This window comes from Musa acuminata, chromosome BXJ3-6, assembly GCF_036884655.1.
Source record: "Musa acuminata AAA Group cultivar baxijiao chromosome BXJ3-6, Cavendish_Baxijiao_AAA, whole genome shotgun sequence".
In the NCBI taxonomy this organism is placed as follows: domain Eukaryota; kingdom Viridiplantae; phylum Streptophyta; class Magnoliopsida; order Zingiberales; family Musaceae; genus Musa; species Musa acuminata.
In genome coordinates this window covers 78,268-104,171 of record NC_088354.1, presented here as the reverse complement: position 1 = coordinate 104,171, position 25,904 = coordinate 78,268, and the positions used below count along the sequence as shown (strand labels likewise).

The window sequence follows — 25,904 nt, the reverse complement described above, 5'->3', positions numbered from 1 at the left end:
TCCATTGGAATGTGGATCAGAAGTAGTGCGGTCACGTGTGTCGTAGTAGATAGGAAAAGAAAAATGTAGCTAGCAAGAAAGAACAAGAATAATACATAATATTTTTTATTTTATTAAAAAAAACTTATTATAACTTCTTCTTTAGTATGAATATATTATATTTATATAGTCTCCATGAATATATTATATTTAGTATGAATATCTCTTCTCCAATTTTTTTTTTAAGAATCAATAATCATTTTGGTTCATTATTCAATAATTAATTTAATTTATTCTTCTATAGAACTGTGTTTTACCTCTTGATATAATAAATTTCTTCATGATTTCTTGGAAGAATTAAGAAGTTTAATTTTAACATTTTTTCTCAAATTTGTTTCATGTCAAGATTCTTTTGACTTTATTAAAATATTTCAAACTTGAGGAGTTTTATGAGTATATAAATCACTTGTACATTTGTTTTGACGTGAAGAAACTCCGCTTTTTTATTTTTTGATATAATCACTTCTAAAATAAAATATAATATCAATATAGTTAGACTTTTTTATTTGGTTAGATTTTCTTATTGTATGTGAAATGTCTGAAGCAGTCTTTTTAACTAAATTACATAACAAATACAAGAGGCTACTATTGTAATATATTCTGCTTAACAAATTAATAGAGTAATTATAGATTATTTTTTCGAAGGCAATGTAATTGATTCACTAAGTTGAAATAGAAATCTCGTTGTTGTACTTTTTCTATTATCGTAACTTTCAACTCAATCACTATTACTGAATCTAACGAGATGAAGTAGAATATGTCATAGTTAATTATTCCCTTAATATTTCGTAATATCCTCTTACCAACATTCAAGTGAGATGCTTTTGGATTTTCCATAAATCTATTAAGAGATGAACTTTACATCTGCAACTTTCTCCTTTGCTGTGGGAATCAAAGACTTCCTGCTCTAACTCGTTGATAGGTTAACGACAAAGAAAGTAAACAGATATAGTTATTGCAAAAGCAACAGAGCATGACTTCAGTTTTGGCTAAGTGGCGACGCAAAATTGTGATGTTTTAAGCATCAGACTTGGAAGGAAACCCATTGTAGGCAGCAAAAGAAAGGAGAAAAATTCAATGGCAAGTTGTCATCTACATTTACTTTTTTATCTTCTAAATATCCTATCGTAGAAAGCTACATTACGGGATTAAAAAGATATATCCTTCATTTTGACCGATCTAAACATCAGCCTCTACCGATTCCTGCACAATACTCATTTCATCGACTAGGATGTCACGTGTCAAATTTTGATTAAATATCAATAATGATCCTACTTCTATCTTCTCATGTTATGATTATGTTGTTGGAATTAATGTATCATGAAAAAAATAATTATATTAAGAGATGAAACACATTAAAAGTTTGAACAATAAATCAAATTGATAATAGAATAATAAGTAAAATTAATTATTATTAAAAAAAAAAGATAATAATCTTTTGAAGAAGAGAGATTTATGTTAAATATAGTAAATGTGATGTATCCATACAGATTATATAAACCACATAAGTTTTCATTTACTGAAATAAAGAATACTTTATCATATTCTTATTCGTGTGTGATCTTTTCTCAATATCTACTTTGTTATTTGATATCATAGCTATGTTCATCTTCCAACTTAAAATATCTAGATTGATAAAAAGGAATTATTATATATGGTACATCCAAATAAAGATTTTTTTATGCTCCAAAATATGTGTGAGTTTGTAGAAGATATATTTGTTGAATCAAGAAAAAAAAGTAATTAATAACTTAGATCAAAGCCTAACATAATATATATGAGGCATAGTCTAATAGTGGTTCTGATGAGTTCTCAAACTCTAGATTCCAATAGCCTTTTATCTACTTCAACCTTCTCATCATACTCAAATACTAATGTTTTGATATCAAATATCACAACATGAACCTAATAGGTAAATTGATCTATCGTTTAGCTTAAATTATTGATCAAAATATCTAAGTTCAAATTAATAATGATATGTTCAGTCATCAATTTTATTCGAAGTGTAATAATAATCACAGACTGTGTTATTAGAGCAAGTGGGCAAGTGATTTAACACATTGCTTTAGAAACGGATAGTCCGAGTACATTATCTTTCGTTCGTTCTTACCATCCAAGGCATTTAACCCAATTCCCCTCTCTAATCTGCACCATGGCTTCTCTATCAACAGTAGAAGAGTACTTCCACCATCAATCAGCCTCCTTTCTTATGGAGGAGGGAACATGGTTTTTGTAGAGGTCATTAGAACCAGATATGAATACCTGCCATTAATCCAAAACTTAGCAAAAGACAACAAAACAAATGGGTGGTGAGCACCCCACCCCAACGTAGTTCACAGTAAGTGTTCGTCCTTTTCATAATTAGTCAATTAAAAGCATCTATAATTCATGTATCATCGCATATCTAACAAAAGATGACAATCGCCCACAAAAAAAGTATAATTCATGTATACTTTAGCTCTCATCTTGCCAAGGTTCTCCAAACCAGTTCTACACCCAGCCAGTCCAACATCCTTCTTCTCTTTATCTTATGAAACACCATGCTCTTATTAACATCATACTGCCTCTCGTGTAGTGTAGTTCTTCCTGTAATTACATTCGAAATTGAATTAAGTTAGATTCGATTAACAAATCATCTCGAATCGATTTAACAAAGAAAAATCGAGGTGAAAGCTAAGGAACGGAGGACGAGGAGAACCGAAACTAATCGATTTAATAAAAAATAATTTTCAAATCATGAGCTTTTCATAGGTTCCAATATAATTTAATGATGATATTTTCGTACAAATGAAACAAAAAAAAGGGTTGTATCCGATAAAAATGAACGGGGGTATATTCCGTAAAAAAAACCAATAGTAGGGTGCTATTTGGTAAATTGACCTTTGAGGATGCGATGAAACTTCTTTATTTTTCGTGTTATGATTTGATGAGATCCATCTCCGTCCTTCCAAATCCAAACCCTGTTTCTCGCTCGCATAGCTAGGAAAGATCGATGGAGACCACCAGCGGCGAAAGGCGCCGAGAAGAGGGCTCATCGAGATCCCTTCCTACCCAGAGGAACGACGACGACACCGAGAAGAGGGGAGGGCTCATCAAGATCCCTTCCTACCAAGAGGTCTTGGGGACCGCAAACTCCTCCTCCCCTAAACCTCACAACCCTTACCCTTCCTTCTCCCAAGTCTTCTCTATCAAATCATCGGAGTTCTACACGCCGCCGCTCCCTTCTCTTCCACCTCCTACGTCCAGTGCCGTTGACCCCCCTCTTTCATCAACGCCGCCATTTTCGTCCTCTTCTGCCGCTGCTTCGTCTTCCTATTCCTCGGGGAGCGCGTCGGGTCAGAACCGTAATGCTATCCTTGTAAGCCACCGGCAGGTGAGAGCTTTCCTCTTCTTTGGTTCCGAAAATTTCCTCCTAGGTTAGGGTTTCCCTTTTGTTGCATCACCGGAGTTGAGAAATTTGTCACTTCAATTGGCTTTCTACGCGCAGAAGGGGAATCCGTTGCTCAAGCATCTTAGGAACGCAAGATGGACGTTTGCGGACGTTGTGTGCGACTACTTGCTGGGCCAGAGTTCTTGTGCTCTTTATATAAGGTACACACGACGGCTGTTATTATTACTTTTTTTTTTTTTTTCTCGAGAGCTTTCTTTTGTTTTCTGTTTTGGTAGCATTCCGAAAGTGAGAATTGCGTCTATCATGCTGTAATCGATGGCATTTGTTATAGTCTACACAGTCAACTCTGGTTGGAGCATATGATACTGATTTGCACCAAAATCTATGTTAAACATCTTAGCTCTTCCATTAATTGCATACGTCTGAAGTTTGCATTCATTCTATGATAACATAAACTTCTTCTGTTTATATGTTTATAGTGATATTATTAGAATAACTCCTTCAAATATTAATAAAGAAATGTAATTTCAAAGAAGTGAGGAGTAGTAAAGAACGATACAAGAAAGAGACATAACTTTCTTTGAACATTCTTTTAACTATGAGTAATATTCTGCTCAATTGTGCATATATATATATATATATATATATATATATATATATATATATATATATATATATATTAACAGACCTTTACGAATGTAACTTTAACAACTGACCTTAATAAAATAATTACCTAAACCATTTAACAAAGCTGCTTTTTTCCTTTTTCTTCCTTTTTTTCTTTATGGCTATTGATTCATACTGTTTCAAAAACACTAACTTGGTTAAGTCAGTTTCAAACAAAATTTAAATTATCTTTCTATCATCCTTTCTTAATTTAATTCTTGTTTGAGACTGACCTAACCAAATTGGTGCTTTTGAGACGATGTGAGTCGGCAACCATAACATAAAACAAAAAAGAAAGAAAAAAAAGAAAAGTTGCCTTTGTAAGGTGGTTTGAATAAATCTTTTATTAAGGCATGTTGGTAAAGTTACATCAGTAAAGAGTTGGTTAATGCCATTAGTAGGTTATATAATATAACATTACCAAGCGAGTAGAATATTTCATATAGTTGAGAAAAATTATAAAAGAGAGTCATTTTATGTCTCTTCTATTTTTTACAAGTAAAATATGCTCATAAGGACAATTTTTAAGTCAATGTACTTAAAGATATGTATATATGAAAGTAGTACTTAAAGATATTTGCTTTAAATCATATAAGATCTTTCATAATTTATGAACTTTCTTTCAATTTTTTTCACAAATTTAGGTGGTTCAAAATAAATTTCTTCTTTTAATTTACAATGTGAAAATACTAATTTATTATCTAATGATACATTGATCAATTATTTTGATCTACAAATAAAATACTAACCTCAATGATTTTTATATATAGCAACTGCTACAAGTACCACATCATAATCTATCGTTTATTGTATTTATAATCTTTTGCTACTACCATCCTATCTCAATTTTGTTCTGTAGATCCACACTACATGCTATCTATCTCCATTTTTCATATTATCTATCTTTAATCTTTAAAGATGCTTGGATCATCATCTACAAGATGTGCAAAGTGTACTAGAACATATTCTACTCCATCATTTGTAAGTTCATAAAAATTAGTAAAATAGTCTTTCATCCAACTTAATTGTCTTCTTATTCTCTTGGGATTTCTAGCAACTGATACATATGGTAATATTGAAGGTTCATTTGAAGTTGGTCGACTTGGAGAACCTTTAGCTAGGGATGAATCTCCTTCGAAGTTTGAACGTACTTAGTTGCTTATTTTGTTCCATAGTTTGCTATTTATCTGTATTTTTCAAGTTAATTGTAATAAGTTTATTTTTATCCAAAGTCTACTCGAAAGAAAATTTTGCTCTATATGCTTGCAAGCGCACCTTTATTTCACACCTTGGTATATTTTCTGAAGGATCGACGAACTATCATGGGATGTTTGGGCTGTAGTGATCTAAAAAATATTGGATTCTACTACTTAATAAATAAGTTTAATTGCTACTTTATTTTTCTTCCTATGATCTCTCAACTCGATCTTTTGTCTTGTTATGAGAGAATCTTCTTCTTTGCTTGACTTTTTAAAACTTTTATCAACAATATCCTGAATATCTGATATTTGAAACATACCTCGATCCGAAAACTTCAATTATCATAATCTTTGGCAGTGAAGCATGCAATCTGAATTTGAAATATATAGAAAGAAGCATGTCGATGATTTGGATTTGTTCTTCATTGATGTGATGATCAATTCTTCATGGTCATCATCTCATGACCTCTTACACTATCTTTCTCTGTTTTTTCTCTCCTTACTTGCAGGATCTTAGAGCTCTAATGCTAGATTAGGAAAACACCCTCAAATATTGGGAGAAGAATACAATTTTGAAAAAGTGAGCAGGAAATGTAGATTAACAAAGAAAAGTCATAAAATGACTCTCTCTGATAATATTTTTCAACTATATGAAATTAATAACTCACTTAGTAATGTTACAAACATATAACCTATATGTAAAGATATTAACCGACAATTACTGACCTAACTTTAACAACTGACTTAATAAAAAAAAAAAAATCTGAACTGACTTACAAAGGCACCATATATATGACATGTTGTTTTGTGGCTTTGGCCTGCAACTACTCGAAGTTATACTATTAAGCTGTTTGTCAATCTTTTAATGCATGCGCCCACATGAATCTGTTTGTATTACATGATTCTGCTGCATCTTGTCATGAAAGTTGTTGAGATTTTGACAATTGCTTGTCATCATTTTGCTCTTTTAATAAGCTTCTGATGTTTGCAGTCTCCGCTATCATTTGCTCCATCCAGACTACTTATACTATCGAATAAGAGAATTGCAAAGGAACTTTAAGCTGCGTGTTGTCTTGTGTCATGTTGATGTGGTGAGCTTAAGTAACTTGTGCTTGCAACTTCTTGTTTTATTTCAATTTTTTCTTTTAGTTTGTCTTACTATATTGACTTTTAACTCACCTGGTTTATTTAGGAAGATGTGGCCAAACCTTTGCTTGAAGTCACAAGGACAACAATGCTTCATGACTGCACACTACTCTGTGGATGGAGGTACTACCAATGCATTTTGCAGTAAATTTTTGTGATTATTTTATATGTAGTTATAAAAATCTGCTGGAGATCAATTGCATGTCAAATTTGATGCACCTTTGTGTTTGTTTGTAGTTGTTCATGTGAATGCATGTAAGCTGTTACTACATGACATTATTTATCAAACATATTGCAGATAGTCTTTCACCAAAAATGCTCAGCTTGAGTCCAAAGTGTAAACTTTGTGATATTGATGGATATATTAATAAAAATAGTCAAATGCTAAATTTCTTGAAGCAATATATGCTATAGCTCATTCCTTGGCAACCTGTAGAACTTCAAATTCACAATTACTTTGTTCTTTGTTCTAGAAAGGTTCTCTCGGTAGTTTAGCATTGTATGAGAGTTTCTTTAACCATTTATATACTATAGACTTCCACTCAAACTAATTTTGGGATGAATTGGAGTTAAAAGAAAATAATATCATTTACAACAAATATGAAAATAAATGATGCGATAATGTATCATTAGCACATCTTGGCTTGTAATTTTCCTTTGGCGAGGGACAAAAATATCCACACTATTGTATAAGTAGGATTATTTAAGTTCTACCATTCTAATAATGATATACATGTTGTGCTAGTAGAAGTATCTAGCATTATACAAAGAGAAAATCTAATTTTTGAAAAGGTACTTTTGTACTCCTTTAGTGTTAAATAAGATTCTAATTGTCTGGTTAGGATGTTGATTTAGAGCTAAATGTCGTCAAGCTTTGCATTTGTCTTAGTGTGAGATGGTGTTAGACCAAGAGGTTACGAGTTTGTCCAGTTCAAAATGTGTTGCACAGCTACATTGGAGGCATGTGCAACAAAGCATCTCCAAAACTGAAGTTAGCTTTCGAGTCAATGGTGTTGGCTGAATGCCGAGTAGTAAGAGCCAAATGTACTAAAGAATGAGTCTCCTTGCAGAATGTACTCGAGGGACCTTTTTGTAGTGACGTTTAGGACTGTTGCACTTGAAGTTGTAACTTATCATGGTTTAATGTCGAAAATGATCATCCATCTCCTTGGGTGTTAGGTATAATCATGCTGCATCAAATTCAGAGAATATTGTGCAGTTGTGAGCTGGGTCGTAACGTTCAGAGAACTTGTGTTAGCCATGTGACAATGAGGTGTCGACCACGTGGTGTCAAGGTGTTGGCCACATGGTGTTTGGTGTCGACCATGTGGTACTGGATGTTGGCCATGTGGTGTTGAGTTGTCGACAGTCCTTTTGTCGCCCCCTATTGTGCTTCGACGTGTAGAGCAAAGATGGAGCACGATGCAATTTTTGTTACTACTGACCATGAGGAAGACGATTTAGTCACATTGTCGTCAAAAGATCACTTTGGGTCAATTCAGTCGTATCGTAGAAAAAACGGTTTGAGCTAATTCGACAATGTTGTCATCGAAGTAGTGCCTAGGTCCAGTTCGATCATGCTGTCATTGAAAGAACACTTAGGGCCGATTCGATCATGTTGTCATTGAAATATCACCTTGGGTCGGTTCGGCCACGTTGTCGGACTTGGAGTGTTGGTTGATTCAGTGTGATTGTACCGCTTGAAACTTCTTTTGTCGTCAATAGAGTTAGGCCACATGGCAAATGAGTTGGCATATCTGCCTATACATGTGAGCTGTCATCTTCGCCTTGGCTTCCCGTAGGTGTGCAGTTCAGTGATTGCATCGGATCCAGTTGGATATGATTCTTAGCATTTCGTAATGATGGCCTAACATCCTCCATACTTGGCATATTAAGGAGCTACATGTGGTCATCTATCAAATCGTCATGATTTGAAAGGTTCATAATCATGGCTTTGGATCATTCTTGCCTAATTAGGTGTTGCCACCTTAATTGTCCAAGCATACCATGGGGTAAACAAATTGTTGATGGTAACCCAAGGGTCATTTAGCCCCTATAAACATTGACCTTGGCCTATTTGTTCACCTCATGTTTCAGATGCTTTAGAGCATTTGGGACTTCCGATTCGGCATATTCAAAGAACTTCGAGGTTCGTCTTACAAGGTTTGAATGTGTTTCTATTTATCTTACTCCAACGGTTCGGACTCAGATGGTTGGCAAGTTTTGTCGTTGCCTTTAGTGTTGGTAAGGTAAGCTTCCTCATCTAAAGGGGTTGAAGTTGCTCTTTTGAGAGAGGCTATCCCTTCAGTGGTGAATCCCTCGAGTAGTAGGATTTTGTAGTCCTTGATTGAGTTTTTTAACTTAGACTCTTGGATTTATACTTCCAACCATGTTATAGAAGCCTTCCACATCCCAATTGAGTTCGAGTTAGTAATTGCTTGTGCTGGTGATCGGTCCTATTCGTCAAATCACTATTTATGCACGAGTATTGATGTACCAGATGGGGAATTCAGTTTCATCTACTCGATCTACTTTAGGGTTTCAACTTTCTCTCTACCTGGTCTGGTCGTAAAGTTAAAAGAGCATTGAGCTCCAACATGTGCTAAAAGAGAAGGTACTTTTTTTGTTTCTTCAAGGAGAGGTGGCCTATTAGATTGTCTTAGGCCATTTGGAAGTTTTCCAATACTGTCCACCCCCCGAGGTTGCATGGGCTACAGGATCAATTCCGTCGGATTATTTTAGCTTTGTCCGAGTCATCGCTTTCTTTCATGAGTGAGCAATGGCTCATGGATGTAAGTATTAACCCTATGTCTCGGGGTTGGTATCTACACCTTTCACCTTTTATTCCTTCAACTTAAACTCGATGTTAATTTCTCCTTTGGTGTGCTACAAACAAATCTTAGAGGAATCATCCTCAAGGCCGCATCGAGTAAAGGTCTACATGACACACCCTTCCTGATCGTTGCATCTAGAAGAGTAGGCAACCTAAGAGCAAGGCAGAGACTAGGCCTCAATGAATGTTCGAGCTTCCTTCAGGCCTCGGATCTACCAACCTAGAATGCTTGAAGATGAGAGGAGGGCCTTGGCATAAAACTTGGCAAATAAACGTCAGGCAGGTCCTCCACCATCACCAACCAACGTCGAAGGATGAATAAGCTTCCTCTTTGGCCTGCCTAAATGAGCGGGTTGCTCCCACCTTACCATGGAGGAGTCCTCCAAACCTATCGAATCCTCCCACACTAGGTCTCGGCATGGGGAGCAACACTAATAGTTGGAGGGCTGAGACCTCCATCTTCCTCGGCACGCACGGGCATCTATTGCCCATAAGTTTGCTCAATCAAGCGGACTTCATTATGTTGTGAATTGGCGCCGAGTTGGTCCAAAAGGGGTGAACATCCCCTCCAATTAAATTGGGAGATTACCGTGTCTAGCCGACCTTAAGAGTTTCCACGGGAGGCTAGCCAGTGGAACTGGGGAGTAAATTCTGGGTCTAGCGAAGTGCTTGTACGTGAGGTCCAATGAGGACCTCGTGACTGATACGCATAAGAATGCCATTATGGTAAGAAACTATAGATCGAGACTTTTTCCCTTGAATTTTCTAGGTTGTATCAAACTTGTCTTTTTTTGCAGAACCACCATATCATGACGATGCTTGTTAATTGAGCCCGAGATGCCTCGATTGCTATGTTCGCCTTGATGAGTGAGCGAGACGACTTAATCAATAAGGCGACCGAGTGGGACTTTTATCATGGAGTTATAGCAGGAAGGTGAAGTTGAAACGCAACTAGTGTCAGAGCTCTAGAGTTGGCTGGAGGTGGTCAGATAGGTGATGGAGGAAGCTCGGGCTGAGAAAAGTTGAATCTACGAGATGGCATTGAAGGCCCAGTTCGAGATCACCTCCCTCCAGTCCGAGGTTGCATCCCTTCAGTGCATCATGGAGGGCCTTGCCAATCAACTCCAAGCTGAAGAGGCCTATCATTCTAAGTACAAGGTTGAAGGGATGACCAAGTACGAAGTGTCCCGAGGGTTTGAGAAGGGGTTGACCTGATTGTCATACAACACTTTCGATTTTGGGTATCAACTAGCAATCTTCTGGACATACTTTAACCACCTCGGGCATGCACTTCCCAGAGACCCAAAGTTTAATGCCTTACCGACAATGATGTTCCCTTTGTCGGATCGGATGGAATCAATAGTCGCGTGAGTCTTTCTCTCTTGTGGAAGGTGAAATCGAGCTCGGTGAGGAGGTGGAGGCAATGTTAGCTGGGGGACGACGTGGTTTTCGTGAGACATGCTTAGAGAGGCTCTCCTAGCGCCAATTTGTTAAGGCAAATTATGGTTGTTCGATTAAGATGTTGATTTGGAACGAACCGAGGTCCTACTAAGCATTTGTCTCATATGGTGTTAGACTAATTATCTACAACCCCATCCAATTTGGAATGCATTGAACCTTGCAAAACTATATCGGGGCCATGCTCGACATAGCCCCTCTGAAGCTTATGTTGGCTTTCAAGTTAGTGGTGTCGACTAAATCCCGTGTTTGTAAGAGTCGAATGCACTAGAGAATGAGTCTCCAAAAGAACGTATATGAGGGATCTTTTTATAGTAAGGTTTAGGACCGTTGCATTCGAAGTTATGATTAAATGTTCGAAATGGTTTGCCTGATGTTGGGTGTAATCGTGATATGCCGAATTCAGATAAGCATGGTCGTGTGTGGAATTTGGAGAAGCATGGCTGTGAACGGGTTGTAACGTTCTGAGAGAGAAGTTGCATCATCTACGTGGCAATGAGGTGTCGGCCATATGGTGCTGAGGTGTTCGGCCACATGATGCTAGGTGTCGACCACGTGGTGTTGAGGCCACATGATGTTGAGGTGTCAACCATGTGGTATTGAGGTGTCTACAGACCTTATATCATTATGCCCATATCATTTAGAAAAGGGAGAGGCTTGATCAATATATCATCTTCTATGCACCTTTTTCAGCTCATCCCTTGATGAATGAGAAACTCTTTTTCCTGCAATTGAATCTAACCTTGTCAGTTCTTTTTAATTCAAAACCATGTAGATATTCAAGCATATCTTATTAAATTTATGTCAAATTTTAAAGTAAGCCAAGAAAAAGGAAATATTCTTGTGGGCATTATGGATTCTTGCTGTTGTTTTTGCAAGAAAAAAGTCACTAGTCTTGTGGATCTTCTAGGAATCATACTTCACAACTAACTTTCTTTCCAATTCTTTCAAGGACAACTATCACATTTTGTGGTTGTTGATGATTCTTAAAACATGACCATTAAGTTTTTATTTTATTATTTTGTTATGTTTATGTGGCAATTTATTCAGTTCAGAATCGATGTTTGTTTTTTTGAGAAATATTCTCAACTTATCTGGTCTTTATTGTTTTTTTGTGTGGTATTTTCTCAAAAAGAGGTTATTTTTCTCTTACAGAAACTATTTCTCTCTGGCATTTCTTCTCAACTGACATATCCACCTATAAATGCTTTTAGTTAATGCAACATGAAAGAGATCAAATATTAACTTATTGTCTTATTTTTCTGACAAGGAGTTGTCCATGTTGCATACATTGTGTAAAAGCTCATTCAGGTAGTGAGTATTTCACAACTTTTCTGCAGGTTTCTAGTTTCAAACTTTCTATTTATGGAGATTTGAAGAAATCTGTGAAGGTTGCAGACATATTGTTAATTTGCTTATAGTTTAAAGTTAGAAATTCTTTTTATATATACAATTGCAGAATTTTCTTGAAATCCTCTTTCATTTGTGTCTAGCTACTCTTTTGGTATAATAGGTGCAGCTTAGGTGGAACACTTTGAAGAATGTGTTCGGTACTTGGAAACATTTTGTTTCTTCTTAGCTACTCTTTCATTTCTTTTCCTAACATTTTGTTTCTTCTTAGCTTTGAAGAATGTGGTCGGTACTTGGAAACGTTAAAAGTCTATGAAAACAAACCCTCTGACAGCATCCGAGAGCAAATGCACAGCGACTATCTTTCACGGGTATTTTTTTTTGCCCAGATTTTATATACTAGCAAGGTCACTTTTTCTTTATTGGACACGTGCAGAAAAAAAAAATGAAAACCTTCATTGAAGTATACATATATATATGAGTACCTCTAAGATTCCACTGATTTATCATAAATTTCGTGATGTTGACCGTAGGAAGTTTCTTTAACATGCAAGGGCACAGAATTTCAGATCAATGCAATTTTCCAAAACTGCAGGCACCAACAGTTACTTTTATGTTACTTTTTCTAATCAATTGACATTTATACTTTCTACCTTAATATATAATTTTAACTTAAGTTATGATGAATTTCAGATTTTGTTTTGCATGTTTTGATTTAGTTAAATGCTGTTCTGCAGTTAACTCATGCACTTACAAGCATTCGACATGTTAACAAGACTGACGTGGTAACACTTGGTTCAACTTTTGGGGTAAGCTTGAAAGTTGAATTTTGTCTGATGTATCCTTTATTTTTTACATCTATTCCTCTGAGTATGCCCTTATGAAAAAAATAATACATTAATTTGCAACTTTTGACATACTTTTTCATCTTATGGCTACTAGATGAATCAACGCATAGTACATCTGAATACTTAATGAGCAAGATAAGTGCTCATTGTTCCCTAAATCTTCATATATGACAGTCCCTTTCGCATATTATGGATGCTTCCATGGAAGACTTAGCTCGTTGCCCTGGCATTGGTGAACGCAAGGTACTTCATCTTTGGTGAGACATGGTTATTCTACATATTATTTTTTTAAGAATATATATTTTTAATTTGTTTTTCAAGTTGAATATCTGAATGACTAAACAATTATACTAGCTTCCATTTCTGTTTGGATAATTAAACTAAGGACAACTATTTTCTGTATGCAAGAGTAATGGCAATATTTTATGTTTATCCTTCTTTGTCATTTTTCATCACTATGATAGGAGAAGTGGTGGTTGATTGATCATTCTAACTGCAAAATAGATGATTCCAGTCAGTCAATGTTTCTAGAAGTTTGCTTTACTTAATACTGAAATTTGGCAGTGCATTTTCCAGATGACTGAATTCTGTTTAAAGCATTTGGTGGTGCATTTTCTAGAAGTTTGCTTTACTTAATCCTTCTTTTCTGCTGGATGTCTGGAAGACTTTTGTGCATAATTCTGTTTAAAGCATTGATATTATATTGCATTTTGACAAAGTAGGTAGTCACTGCTAGCAACTGGATTCTGCTGCACACTGCAGAACATATCCTGCTTCTTATCATATCTAAGATTCATAGGTGGGTTTAGAATCTGACAAGGAGTGAAGATTTAAATCAGCTAGGATCCAGTCAATTCGGCTGAGAGATTTGTCATAGGACTGAACATCCAGATCAACTTGAATCTGGCCAAATAGCTGATCCTAACATAGTCCAATGAGAGGATGGTCGAATGATGGGCCCCACTATCTGTTGGTCGGGTTTGGTTGAAAACCCTCAAGCAATTGCGGTTTGGCAATTAGATGTCATTTCCAACCAAGACTGGGTTTGGGATCGGGTTTGGCTGATTTCACTAACCATGGTTGTAAACATCATACTCTTCTTAGGACTGGCCATTTTCAGGCAAATTATATTTTCACCACAAGTAGGATTTTTTTCTTCTTGCGCCATAAGGCTTTCTCCTTCTGTTTCTATCATAACATTATCTTTTAAGATTTATCTTTTTTTACAGCAATTATTACAGGATTTCATCGGTAGGAAATAATTATGATATCTAGTCTTTACAGTTCGATCATGATAAGCTATCCATTAATTCTAATTATTGTGCAACTTGACTATATTTTCTCGACCCAGTGCAGATCTTTCCCATGGTTCTTTAGTTTGAGTTATAGCTCATTTTTTACCTTTATAATTCATTGTGATCGCATTTTTGATCATTTATCTACATTTTTATAACAATATAGAAAAACATGATTGAAAAATCTCAAACTTCCACATTAAGATGCTGATGGTTGTTGTAACCACAGAACCTGTAAGTCTTACACAAGGATCTGGTGATTCGGAGATTTTTGTTGGCGGTAATTTGAAAATTAGTAAGTTTTCTCCACCTCTTGTCTCATTGGTGGTTTATTATTGATAAAGCCAGTGAGAAATCTTAAAAATGGTTCTCTCTGATTGATACAACCGAGTGCTTGGGAATGTTGTTCGATCTATTTCATCCTCTTTTACTATGGAACATAAGTTTATGATGCCTAGCAAAGATTAGCTCTTTTAAGCTGGTGATTTTGTTTTTCAGATAGCTGAAAAATTATTCAGTGAAAAAGGATTAAGATAGAGGAAGCAGGAAATTGAAGAGGTGAGGAATAAGGGTCCATGAATCAAGGTCTAATTGGGCATGATGTTCTAATGCCATTACTGTTGGCTGTTATGTGGTAGATTTAATCTCAGCAGATCGCTTTACTGGATGGAATGGTTAACTGGTCAAAGTGACACCAGTTGGACTTGTAGGACGAGTAGGTAGGTGGGAGAAATCTATATGGACATGTCTAGGATTCCTGTTGGTTTAGATGACCCTTCTAATCGGACAATAGATTTTAATGATTTGTTACTATGATTTGGAATTGCATGGTTGGTTTTACCCTTTTAGATTGTCATCCAATTCTTATGGTTGGGGTTGAACTTGAAGCTCTTAATTGCAGGTGAAGCGCTTGTATGATACTTTTCATGAACCTTTCAGACATGTCTCCGGTCAGCCTACTACTGTTGTTCCCGAAACCCCCATCAGGGATAAAAATGATGAACCTACTACTTCCACTCATAATGCGGTTGAACCGGAGGGGCAAAGGCCAACTGCATCTAAACCTCAAAAAGATACTAATCTTAGCGTTAGATCAGCCCTGACTGCTGCCTTTGCCAAGTATCCCAAAAGGGTCCGGAAACAGGATACAAAAAGCACCTTGCTAGAACAAGGAAAATACAGCAGTACGGAGGCCTCAAAAGATGGAGAAGACTGAGGTTTGTTAAACGATAGTGGCAAGAAGATAAGCCAGGATGATGATGATGAAGAAGCCATGAGTTTGTTACTTTCTACATTCATCACACATGCACAGCCTACCTTCCTGCATTTATGTTGTACAAACTGTTGATGACTTAATATTGGTTTCTGGCTACGGTGCACAACTTTTGTAGCTTTAGTTCCAGCACAATGGGAGATTCTTTTTATCCTATATATGACGAAAAAGGTTGCTTGATGCTCTTCTTGCCTGCCTTTTTGCATTTGATGAGTTCCCGTATATTTTTCGTAGTCAAGAACAGATGCAGTTGCTACTTCAAGGTAATAAACATAAGACAGGCCAAAGGTATAATTTACGTGGTAGACATGGTAGTATATCAGCTAGCGAATTCCTGTGTCTCAAAGCCGTCTTCATTATCATGTACAGTTATTCATGTTTACATATCCAATCAATTAGTAAGACAGTAATGGTGGTGTCTTCATTATATTACGTACAGTTATTCATGCTTACATATCTGATCAATTAGTCTGACAGTAATGGTGGCCTATCCGAGGTAAAAGTTAACCTTACTGCTAAAGAAGTTGGTTTTCCTTAATTAAAAGAAAAAAAGGCGCTTCTTCTCTTAAAGCACATCATACTCGCAAAGAGAAGTTGTCAGCGAAAGACTGAAGAAGTGGTAGGCGTCAGCAAAGATGGGCAGATAGCCGTCATATTAATAGCCCGAAAAGCATGACGGCTAATAACAGCATAACAACGACGCAACACTGTTCAAGCTAACTCCTAATCGACAACTGTAGTACTTACTTGGAAGCCGAGGAGGCTCTAACGAGAGAGAGTGACACATCAATTTGACACACGTTATGAGATGTCTGGTCGTGCCAATCTCTGGTGCCAGATACAAAAAGCCAGCGAGTCTCTATGTCATGAAAATTCCGTGTTATGAATTTTGCCAAACACAGATGTCGATGGATCAAGAAAACCGCCCCCCCCCACCTAGTCAGAGTGACTTTTATCCAATTCAACGGGATACCAAATCCCAGTGAAATCAAGAAAACCCCCCCGTAGTCCGGAGTTAAAACAAGCAATAGCATATGCACAATTAAGCTATGATCCAGTGGATAAATTTCAAAATGTAAAACCTTGAAATGTCCACTTCTTTTTTATAAACAATGTTTTGCCCATAACCGATTCGGCGTAGCCTCTCAAATTCAACTATACAAGTATTGGTTCATGTGCAGACAAGTTGCTAATAATATTGAAGGTTCATGCTATTATTTGTCCATGTGCAACCTGGTTTTAGATCAACCACCTTAGACAAGCTTCAACGAGATCATTGATCAAACCACAATCCTAAAACAAATATGAAAACATGGAAATTGATGAATTAAAGTCTGCACTTGTTAAAACAGATGAAGCCTTAAGACAAACCCAGTGTATAAAGGACAAATAAAAACTAAAATGATGGGACTATGAGTACCGAGGGGAAGCAAGAGATGAGATCATTCGATCTTGTCGTGAAGCGTCACCACCAGGTCATGGGCATCATCCAAAAGCTTCCAGACATCCAGCTGTCCAGCCATGCTATTGCACTCTCGTAGAATTTCATCCATGCTGCTGTACATCTCAATGATCAACTTCCTCCTCTGCAGCACCGAGGCTGCGATGGCATACAGCAGCAAGTCCTCTGTGGGAGGGGCACGCAACCTCATTCTCCCCCAAGCTGACTTGCCATATCCTACCCGAATTGCCGCCTGATCTGCCCACATTACCTCCCAGAGGCAGAGTGTCTGCTCGAAGATGAGCTCCCTTCGGAAAACAACCACCACCATTCTGTAGACAAAGAAGCAGTCTTCAGCTTGAAGCTTCTCCAGGTGCTGATACAGGTGTGAGTCCTTGAACTTGATAATCTTGGAGACTATGTTCAGTTGCCTCCGGATGCCTACCTCATCAAGCCTAAAATTGTGCCTAGCTTTCTTCATAAAACCGACAAAACACCAAAATGCCTCATGGTCCTCCTCCATGACAGCAAGGATAGGGGTCAAAAGATCACTCATACCTTGGCAATAGCCAATCTCAGGGTCATATAATGCATATGCCTCAAGAATGGCAACAAGACGTGCAGCATGGTAGATTCTGCATGGCTCCAAATCATCATAATCTGTCAAACCGACAGCACCAGCAGACTGGAGGGCTTTGACCTCAGGGATTGCAGCTTGAGCTGGAGAGTAGGCAATCCACTCTGCATTGGCTCGGATGGCATCTAGACGGATGATACGTTGCCATGTGGCAAAATCCTCAGCTGTTCGATTTGCCTTAGTGATGTTTCCCTTGACTGAAGATATCTTTGCGAATCTGCAATCCATGTTTGGTTTTGCAGGAGAGGACATCAGCATGCTTTCAGGTTCTTCGATGGAGGACTTACTGTCTGATGATTCCGTCTCATCTTCAGATACATCCAAATGAGTGAGACCACTGTTAACATCTTCATCCACGGTGGTTAAGTTGGAAGCAAATATTTCCTTGACTGGTTGCTCTAAAGTTTCATATTCTGTGCTTCCTTGTTCAATTGAGAGCGACTCCTGGGCGCAATAAACTTCTTCGGAACACACAGAATCACGTCCTTCCACAAAACAAGGACTGTCGGCATTACCCATTTCAACTATTTCTTTTAACTCCTTGTGATCATCCCTGCTAAGTTTCAAATGTTGCTGACACCGCCTCCTTAGTTTCTCATATTCTTTCCTGTACAAAGAGTGCAATAATTGGTATGTTAGCCTCAAGGTACCAGCAGCCAAAAGTAAATTCATAAGAATTAGAGATCGCCCTATCCTGGTGAACAAAGAGGAGCATAACTGCTCAAACAATCACAGACAAACATGTATGTGCATGTATAACTTATAAAAACTGAAAATAATTAAAGGAGGAGAATAGGCCGAGTACCTTTTTTGGACTTGAATGGCATTTCTTTCAGCCCTTGAACTGTTCATGTCATAGCTGAACAAAGAAGCAAGACAATCAAACCACTGAATAGCTTCTAGTAGTGCCACCCAAGTTTAAAACCTATCAAAATATAATGGAAGAGAATACAAGACAGAGAACTACATATTATGAATCTGGTGTTTAAGAAAGCCATGAGATCTAACGTTTTTGTTCAGGACATGATATTTTAAACTTCATTAACATTTTGGCATGCAAGAGCTGTACAAAAATTGAAAACTTAAATGACATTGGAGCTGACTTGTATCATGAGGTTGTGCACATCCAATCCACCTAGAACCATAGTAGCAAAAGTCTAGTGCACTTGGCTACCCTAATATTTACTAATTTTAAAAGAACTTGATGAAAATATAAGATACTTGGATATGCCATTTAAATGTGAATATGAGCTTTTTCTCTCATTCTTATGTTATAATTCTTTTGATTTGTCCTGATTGTTGATGTAGTATGCAGTATTTTTTCATCAAGCAAATCCAAAATAACATTACAAGGTTGTTCACTTTGTGCCTATTATTCGTTTTTGACTTAAACATGACATCTCATTGGTTGTGTCCTTTAGACATTCCATGTTCATGTCTATTAGATGCATGCCTGGTGCAAAGCCTTCGATAAGACAAATGAAACATGTTGTCAGTGGGGTATTAATTTCTTCTACTGGTATGTACTAAAGCTAAGCAGTGTTCTTGGTGGACCATTGTTGTGTCTAGTTACTAAGCCAAACTTCGACCAAAATGAACCTGAACACTGATTGACATGGGTCAATAAGCCTTGATGAGGGCTTCTATGGGCAACCTGCCTTATTTCCAGCAACTCCAGTCAATGGTTACCTATTGGATGATGAAGTGGCAGTCATATCAATGCCTACTTGGCATTATTCTGACCCAGAGATGGTGTTGGCTGAAGAGAACAACTTATCACATAATTTACAAAGGCAAAATTCCTAATATGCAGGACAACATGCAATCCTAACTCAGAAGGTTTTCAAGTTCTTAAAGCAACTAGTGCTGCAGCGAACAGGATTGGGAATACAATAGATAGTTAAAGGAGGCTTCTGAACAAATCAGAAGATCCAAGCCTAATTTCAGTAGGACTGCAGCAGCCTACAAGTTGGAAACCAACTGCAACAAATCACGAAAGACTAAGCATGCTTCTACTAGTGATTTCAAAAGGCACTCGGGTGCTCGCCTAAGCGCGCGGGCGAGGCAAGGTGAGGCGAGGCCCAAGTACCTCGTTTAATGTCCAGGCGGCGCAAAGAGGCGTTGTCTTGACGCTTTGCTCGAGCCCAAGCGTCGGGTGCTTTGTTCAAGCCCAAGCATCGAACCAATTTTTTAGGTCTGGTTCGGTCGCATTTGTGTTAGTTGATTCACAGCCTCCCCCTCGCAACTTCCCCCAACCCCAACCCTACTCACAATTCCGCCGCCAACTTTTCCTCTCTATTGCCGCTGCCTCTCTCCGCTTGCACTGACGCTACCTTTCTTCGCTTTGCTCGAGTGAGCGCCTAACGCCTCGAGCGTTTTAGGACTTTAGCGTCTTTTGACGCCTAGCGCTTTTTAAATCACTGGCTTCTATTAGCCCATAGGCCATGATATCCCGTAACAAGAAGTCAAATAGCCTGACTATCCAAACTATGACTATACAGACAGACTATATAGACAATCCATAAAGTTTGCACGAATAGGTTAGTGGAGCCCATTTGGGGATTGACTTAGGTTGTTTGACCCCTAAATAATGTAAGGGAGCAACAAAAATGTTCGACTTCATTGATGGATTATTTTAGACTAGTTCAAGTTCGTAGTTAGATCAAGAGATTTGGGCAATAGCATCCTAGCAAAAATATGTGCTTGTACTACATCTTCTCTTCTATATAACAAATTGTTTGGTTTAGTTAACTAGTCTTCAGTTCAAATTCGAGAGGCTTTTTTTTCCACCTTAAATCAGAGAAGTAAGACCTATAGGCAGCACTCTTAACATCAGCCACTTCATGGGGGTTTCCATTCAGACTACTTAGGTGGAATATTGTGGCCCATAGTTTGAACCATCTTCTAGCTTCTTCCCAAATGTTGGTACAAAAAAAATACTTGGGATTATTTCTTGGATATATAAGGTTAAACAGAAACAAACAAAATAGATCCTCCTCTTCATAGCAAGTATCGATATTACAAAGAAAGTATCTCCTTTCCATAGCTAGTATTGATATTTCAAAGAAAGTATCACCCAAAAGAGTTTTATCTTAGATTGATAGGTAAAATATCCAGTGGAACCATCTTTAACTGGAATTATATCATGTAACCAACTCCAACTAGATGAAAAAAATGCTTGTATTATAGTGACAATAACAACTACATCCTTAGTCCCTTTAAGTAGATACACTTGTTCTCCACCAACTATCCTCTCATTGGTGCTCCTATAATAAATTTATTTTTTCCCCAATATTTCATTCATTTGTCTAGGAAAGCATTAAGATCATATTTCGAAAAACTAAAAGATTATTGCAAGCTATGAGAATATGTAATTTTTTTATTGATTTTAACATATTATATTCAAAAGTTCTTGTATTATAGTCTATAGAGCATATTATTAAAAATATGCACTCTCAATGTTCTATCTGGGGATTATAGCACTAGAAACAAATGTGTAAGTTGACTGGTTAACAGACAACCAGAGGCAAGGAAATAATGGCCCCTATTTTTATCAATTCCCTGAAGGTAGAGGAAAAATTTTGATGGGATAAGCAGAGGGAAGAAGATAACAAGATGGTTCATAAGTCTTACACCCCGAGGAGGAAAGGCCAAACTTCATCTCTGATGCTTGGATCGATTCCCTGATCACAGGTAAAATGAATACATCAATGGAACTTCCTCGAACTAATCTCTAGACAGTTGAAACAGATCCTATAATATAAACAAATGAGATAAATGAAATCAGTACTCACTCCACTACGAACTTTCTTTAATAATTTCACTCCACCACCACGGAGCCTTCCATCTGGTGAGAAGAAATCGTTCCATTGCTGCCTAGTCAATAGATGTTTTCGTTTCCGCCGAGACCATGGTGATTTAAGACTACCTCTGAAAGGAAAAAAAAAAGTCATTGATGTTAGCTAGCATGCTAAAGCAGAAAAGGTGAAGGACATTGGCAGAAAGAAAATCATGATGTTAATATTTACTAATATCAAGGACAATGACAATCATAAAGGGCATTAAAAAGTTAGAACCATTAGTGAATATGTAACTTCTGATCAAGAACAGTATCTCCAACTTCATATTAAGATAAATGCTAGGATATAAATCGAGAATCAATTGCTGGAAACAGTTTTTAAGTCAGAATCCTATACGATCAGTTAATACCTATCACATGAAACTAGTAAGATGATTCTCAATGTCAATCACTCTGCAGAACATCAGAACATAGTGCTCAATGACATGACTAAGATCCACATACCCCAGCAAGACCAACAAGGATTAGCTAGTTATCACTTGAGATTAAGGTAGGAATTATTTCGGCAGACATCAAATTGATCTCTGGTTAGTTTTTCTTCATCTACGGAACAAACAATCACTTAGAATACACTGAAGTAGAGCAACTACAGACCTTTGCTAACAGCTAAAAATAGTGAATCAGCTACAGCATTCATGGACATACATAGCATGTAGACGCATGAACAGTAGGGAACAAGACACCAGGTTTGCTTCTACATATCAACAATCTTCTTATTTCGTGTGACAGTTTAAGCAACTGGTAACATACAAAACTCCAACCCTCTGTGTCTCTCACTTGTCCATATTGGAGAAGGGAAAACCGTTCTATTTAACAAGAAGTCGAGGAAATTTTAAAAGGTAAATCGAAGACGAGGAACGAGAAAGAATCAAGAAAAAAGAGAAAGAGGTGAAGAGGACTAACCGATCGGGAACAGGTGAGGGTGCGACAACGAGAAGAGATCTCAAATGGGTCCATGACGACTTAGGCGACGACGACGAAGATGGTGAGGACGAAGAAGCCGATGAAGTATGGGATCGTCGGAGAGCTTTCATCTATGAACACTTGTATTCGTTCGTCTAAAATGTTCGATCTTTCTTATTCCTTTTTATCCTATTTCTCAAACGGGGTTTGGGGAAGCAACGGAAAGGGGGTTCCCTTCTTTCCCTTTTTTTTTTTTGTTTTTGTTTTTGTCTTTCTTTCTTTCTTTCTTTTGTTTACCTACGGGAGGAGATGACGAGGGTGGCGGCCAAGGCGAGACCGGCCATGGCCGTCACGCCCAGCGCTACACCGGCATGCCAACGCCAGCTGCCGCCGCCGGTGCCCAAGATCCAAGCGCCGCCACCGCTGCCGCCCGCCGCCGGCCTGAGGAAGCTTCCGATCCCGTGCTCCACCCAGCCCCAATCCCACATCGAGTCGCCCGCCGCCCGGATCCGTTTCCAACCATCACAAGCGACCGCCTCCGACGGCCCTAATCACCAGCCCTAACTATTCCCTCCTATCCCTCTCTGTTTTAGATGTGTGTTCGGTAGAAACCGGGGAAAGTGACCCTTCGCACCCAGCAAGATAAAAGGGTAAAGGGTTTTGCCACACATCCCCGCAAGGCCACACAACTAAGAGCATGGAGAAGAGGATTGAGACTCCGAGGACAGTACACGGTACCTTTAAAATGATATTTTTGACCCCCTGAAAACTTTATTAGTGCCTATTCCAATAAGATGCATGCGACGTATTCACTCATTGAAGGACGTTCTTTAAACTTTATTAACATGTAAAATAATAAATTATAATATATATTATTTGAACATATTTTGATTGTTCGATTTGAGAATTAAACGAGTGAAAATGTTATTGAGTCTTATATCCAAATCATGTAAAATTATATTGAGGCACTCCCTATGAATATCTTTCCAAAACTTTATATATATATATATATATATATATATATATATATATATATATATATATATATATATATATATATATATATATATATATATATATATATATATATATATATATATATATATATATATATATATTAGGAATTAAATTTGAAAAAAAAAAAGGATTCAAATAATTGACAAAAATGATAAGGGTTTTTTTTAGCTATTTAGATTCTTTCAAATTTATCTACAATCATTATTGGTAGAGGTTAACCTTGATTTATCGGATGGATGCAAATAATTGAAATATTTAAAAATATATAAAATATCTAAATATTTAAAGGAATACATACATACATACACTATGTTAGAAGAATTTAAGGCTATTTCTTTAGTCTTTAGTCATAGGATACCAATTATACATCTTTTACTAGAAATGTAATGACTTTATCTGCACTTGAGTTAGATGGATCCTTAGCTCTTTTTAGCCTTCATAACAAACGGAATAAAAATAGGTAACTGGTTCCATGAGATTGAGCGATTTAATTTTTCGTTTACCATTTACGGATCAAGATAGAGAGCTTGCATTGAAAGGAGTAGTATCATGTAATTCAAATTATATAATCTTCTTTTTTTCCTTTTGTGATATAGACTGCTTTGATTGCATTTGGTAGTTGTTGTTTTTGTATCTTTAAAGTTGATACATTGAAAATGATATTATGTAATTTTATCTTCTTCTTTTTTTTAATTGCTTTAGTTAATAATTTTTTTAGAGTTTGCCGATCATAATAGAGTTAATGCACTAAAATGGATATTATGTATTTTTATCTGTATCTTTATCTTTTTCTAAACCTATACTGTGTTTTGATGTGGCATGTTAATTTCTATATTATTTCATCCTCTAAAGATGTTGGTGGAGTTGATACATTGGAAGGGGTATTATGTCATTTAATCTTTAAATTCTATTTTAGATTAGACCACTTAGATTGCAAGTGGCATGTTCTTTTTTACATTATTTTGTTCTTTAAGTATCATGGTAGAGTTGATACATTGAAAGGTGCACTGTGTATTTTTATTTTGAACTTCCTCACTACTTTGAATGCATGTGAGACAAGGTTAGCTAACTCGAGCTCATCCTCTTGTCCTCCGTCATCTTTTTCTTTGTCAACGCAACAAGGGGCTTGATTTGGATGGTACTGTATATCTTTGTTATGTCATGCAAATGATTGCCTTAATTAAAACTGGATGTGCAGTTCAAAGGAGTTGAACAACACTGATAAATTCATATTTATTTTGCTTGATTGATTTGGTGAGGCTTGTGGATAATGAATCGGAAGGTGTGACTTTGGTTGACCAAACTATTATTGGATTGGATTTGACACAATCTGATCGGGCTCCATGTCATCATCATCTTAAACTTAAGCATGTTTAGTACTATTAGCTCTATCTTAACTTCTAATCATAGTATATATATATATATATATATATATATATATATATATATATAGAGAGAGAGAGAGAGAGAGAGAGAGGGATATATTTTGATCAAGAAGGGATCAACGAGCAATCAATTGGCTAATGTCTCACACCACACCATTTAATTGATGATATGATCATCTTATCCGATAGCCTGTTGCTAGCCACGAGTCAAAGAGACTCGAACGACTAGTCAAACAAGACGATCAATAATAAAATTGGATAACGGACAATTCAAAGGGAAGGAATTTACTAGCAGCAGTTTGGCTAATATTTTCCTCCGCACATCACTACCATGGTAGTGGGATCTATTTGCATCACTCATTGTAGTCGTCGCAACACGCAAAAACAGTTCAAAAACTAGCTAAGAAAGATATTTTATTTTATGATTATGACATAATATTTCAAAGAAATTACTTTATTTTTTAAAATATATTTAACTTGTTCCTTTAGAGTTTGATTCATTTGCTTTTGTCACTGAACTTGTAATTGTTTTAGGGTCGTCCCCTATTCGAATTAAGATCCCAACCCTCAGACTTTTGCAGGACGAATAGAAATATATGTTTGTAATTAGACGGGGATGTCCTTTTTATGTATATCTTTTGATCTAGAATATTAGCTGCGGGAAAAAGTCTAATATAATTTGTGATAGTGGCTCTCTTGTACAAGCTACTAAACCTTTTGCCAATGGCCTCAAGCGCTATCTATGCTTATAAATCATTGTACGGGATATATTTCATCCGGTTGACTTGAATAATTAAGCAGGAGTACGCATGCAAATCCTGATATCCTAAAGTTCGTAGGCTATCTTGTGGTGCTGATGTCGTATTGAGTATGAAGACGTTGACGCACAATATGAGATGTTGGAAGAAGGCTCTAATGATTCGGTCATTACAGAAGATTATACATATACAGACTGTTAGGCAAGATGATTGGATGATGATGACATGGTGCATAAGCTAATAGGTAGTGCGCTGGAATTAATGGAAATTACGTGATTTTAACCACACATTTGACTTGTGTTGATAAAGAAATTGGAAATTTTTTGTAATAAAGATTCAACCCAAAAGAGTAATTGCTGCTTTGCCTTCCTTTTTTTTTTTTGTTCTGATAATGATCAAGAAACCA

At 36.9% G+C, this 25,904-nt stretch overlaps 2 protein-coding genes across 5 annotated transcripts; one reads left to right on the top strand and one right to left on the bottom strand.

The window, feature by feature from the left end:
- The first annotated feature begins 2,980 nt into the window (after positions 1 to 2,980).
- LOC135641278 (DNA excision repair protein ERCC-1-like) lies at positions 2,981 to 15,678 on the top strand. Of its 3 annotated transcripts, XR_010497702.1 has the most exons (9): positions 2,981 to 3,412; positions 3,527 to 3,630; positions 6,287 to 6,386; positions 6,488 to 6,564; positions 12,354 to 12,453; positions 12,820 to 12,891; positions 13,105 to 13,173; positions 14,455 to 14,520; positions 15,127 to 15,266. XR_010497702.1 is itself a non-coding variant. In XM_065156570.1 (8 exons), the coding sequence occupies exons 1-8, from the start codon at positions 3,032 to 3,034 to the stop codon at positions 15,439 to 15,441; spliced, it is 1,218 nt and encodes a 405-aa protein (XP_065012642.1). In that variant the 5' UTR covers positions 2,981 to 3,031; the 3' UTR covers positions 15,442 to 15,678. The 3 variants fall into 3 exon arrangements, 2 of the variants coding, with proteins under 2 accessions (XP_065012642.1, XP_065012643.1); XM_065156570.1 differs by lacking the exon at positions 14,455 to 14,520 and having other exon boundaries at positions 15,127 to 15,678; XM_065156571.1 differs by lacking the exon at positions 14,455 to 14,520 and having other exon boundaries at positions 13,105 to 13,187; positions 15,127 to 15,264.
- Positions 15,679 to 16,803: 1,125 nt separating this feature from the next.
- Positions 16,804 to 23,020, bottom strand: LOC135582636 (rab GTPase-activating protein 22-like). Of its 2 annotated transcripts, none has more exons than XM_009384893.3 (5): positions 22,339 to 23,020; positions 21,371 to 21,506; positions 21,210 to 21,259; positions 18,382 to 18,435; positions 16,804 to 18,183 (listed from the first exon to the last, which is right to left on the bottom strand). In XM_009384893.3, exons 1-5 carry the CDS (start codon positions 22,467 to 22,469, stop codon positions 16,941 to 16,943), a joined length of 1,614 nt encoding a protein of 537 aa, XP_009383168.2. In that variant the 5' UTR covers positions 22,470 to 23,020; the 3' UTR covers positions 16,804 to 16,940. The 2 variants fall into 2 exon arrangements, with proteins under 2 accessions (XP_009383168.2, XP_065011959.1); XM_065155887.1 differs by having other exon boundaries at positions 22,636 to 23,006.
- Between the last annotated feature and the right edge of the window lie 2,884 nt (positions 23,021 to 25,904).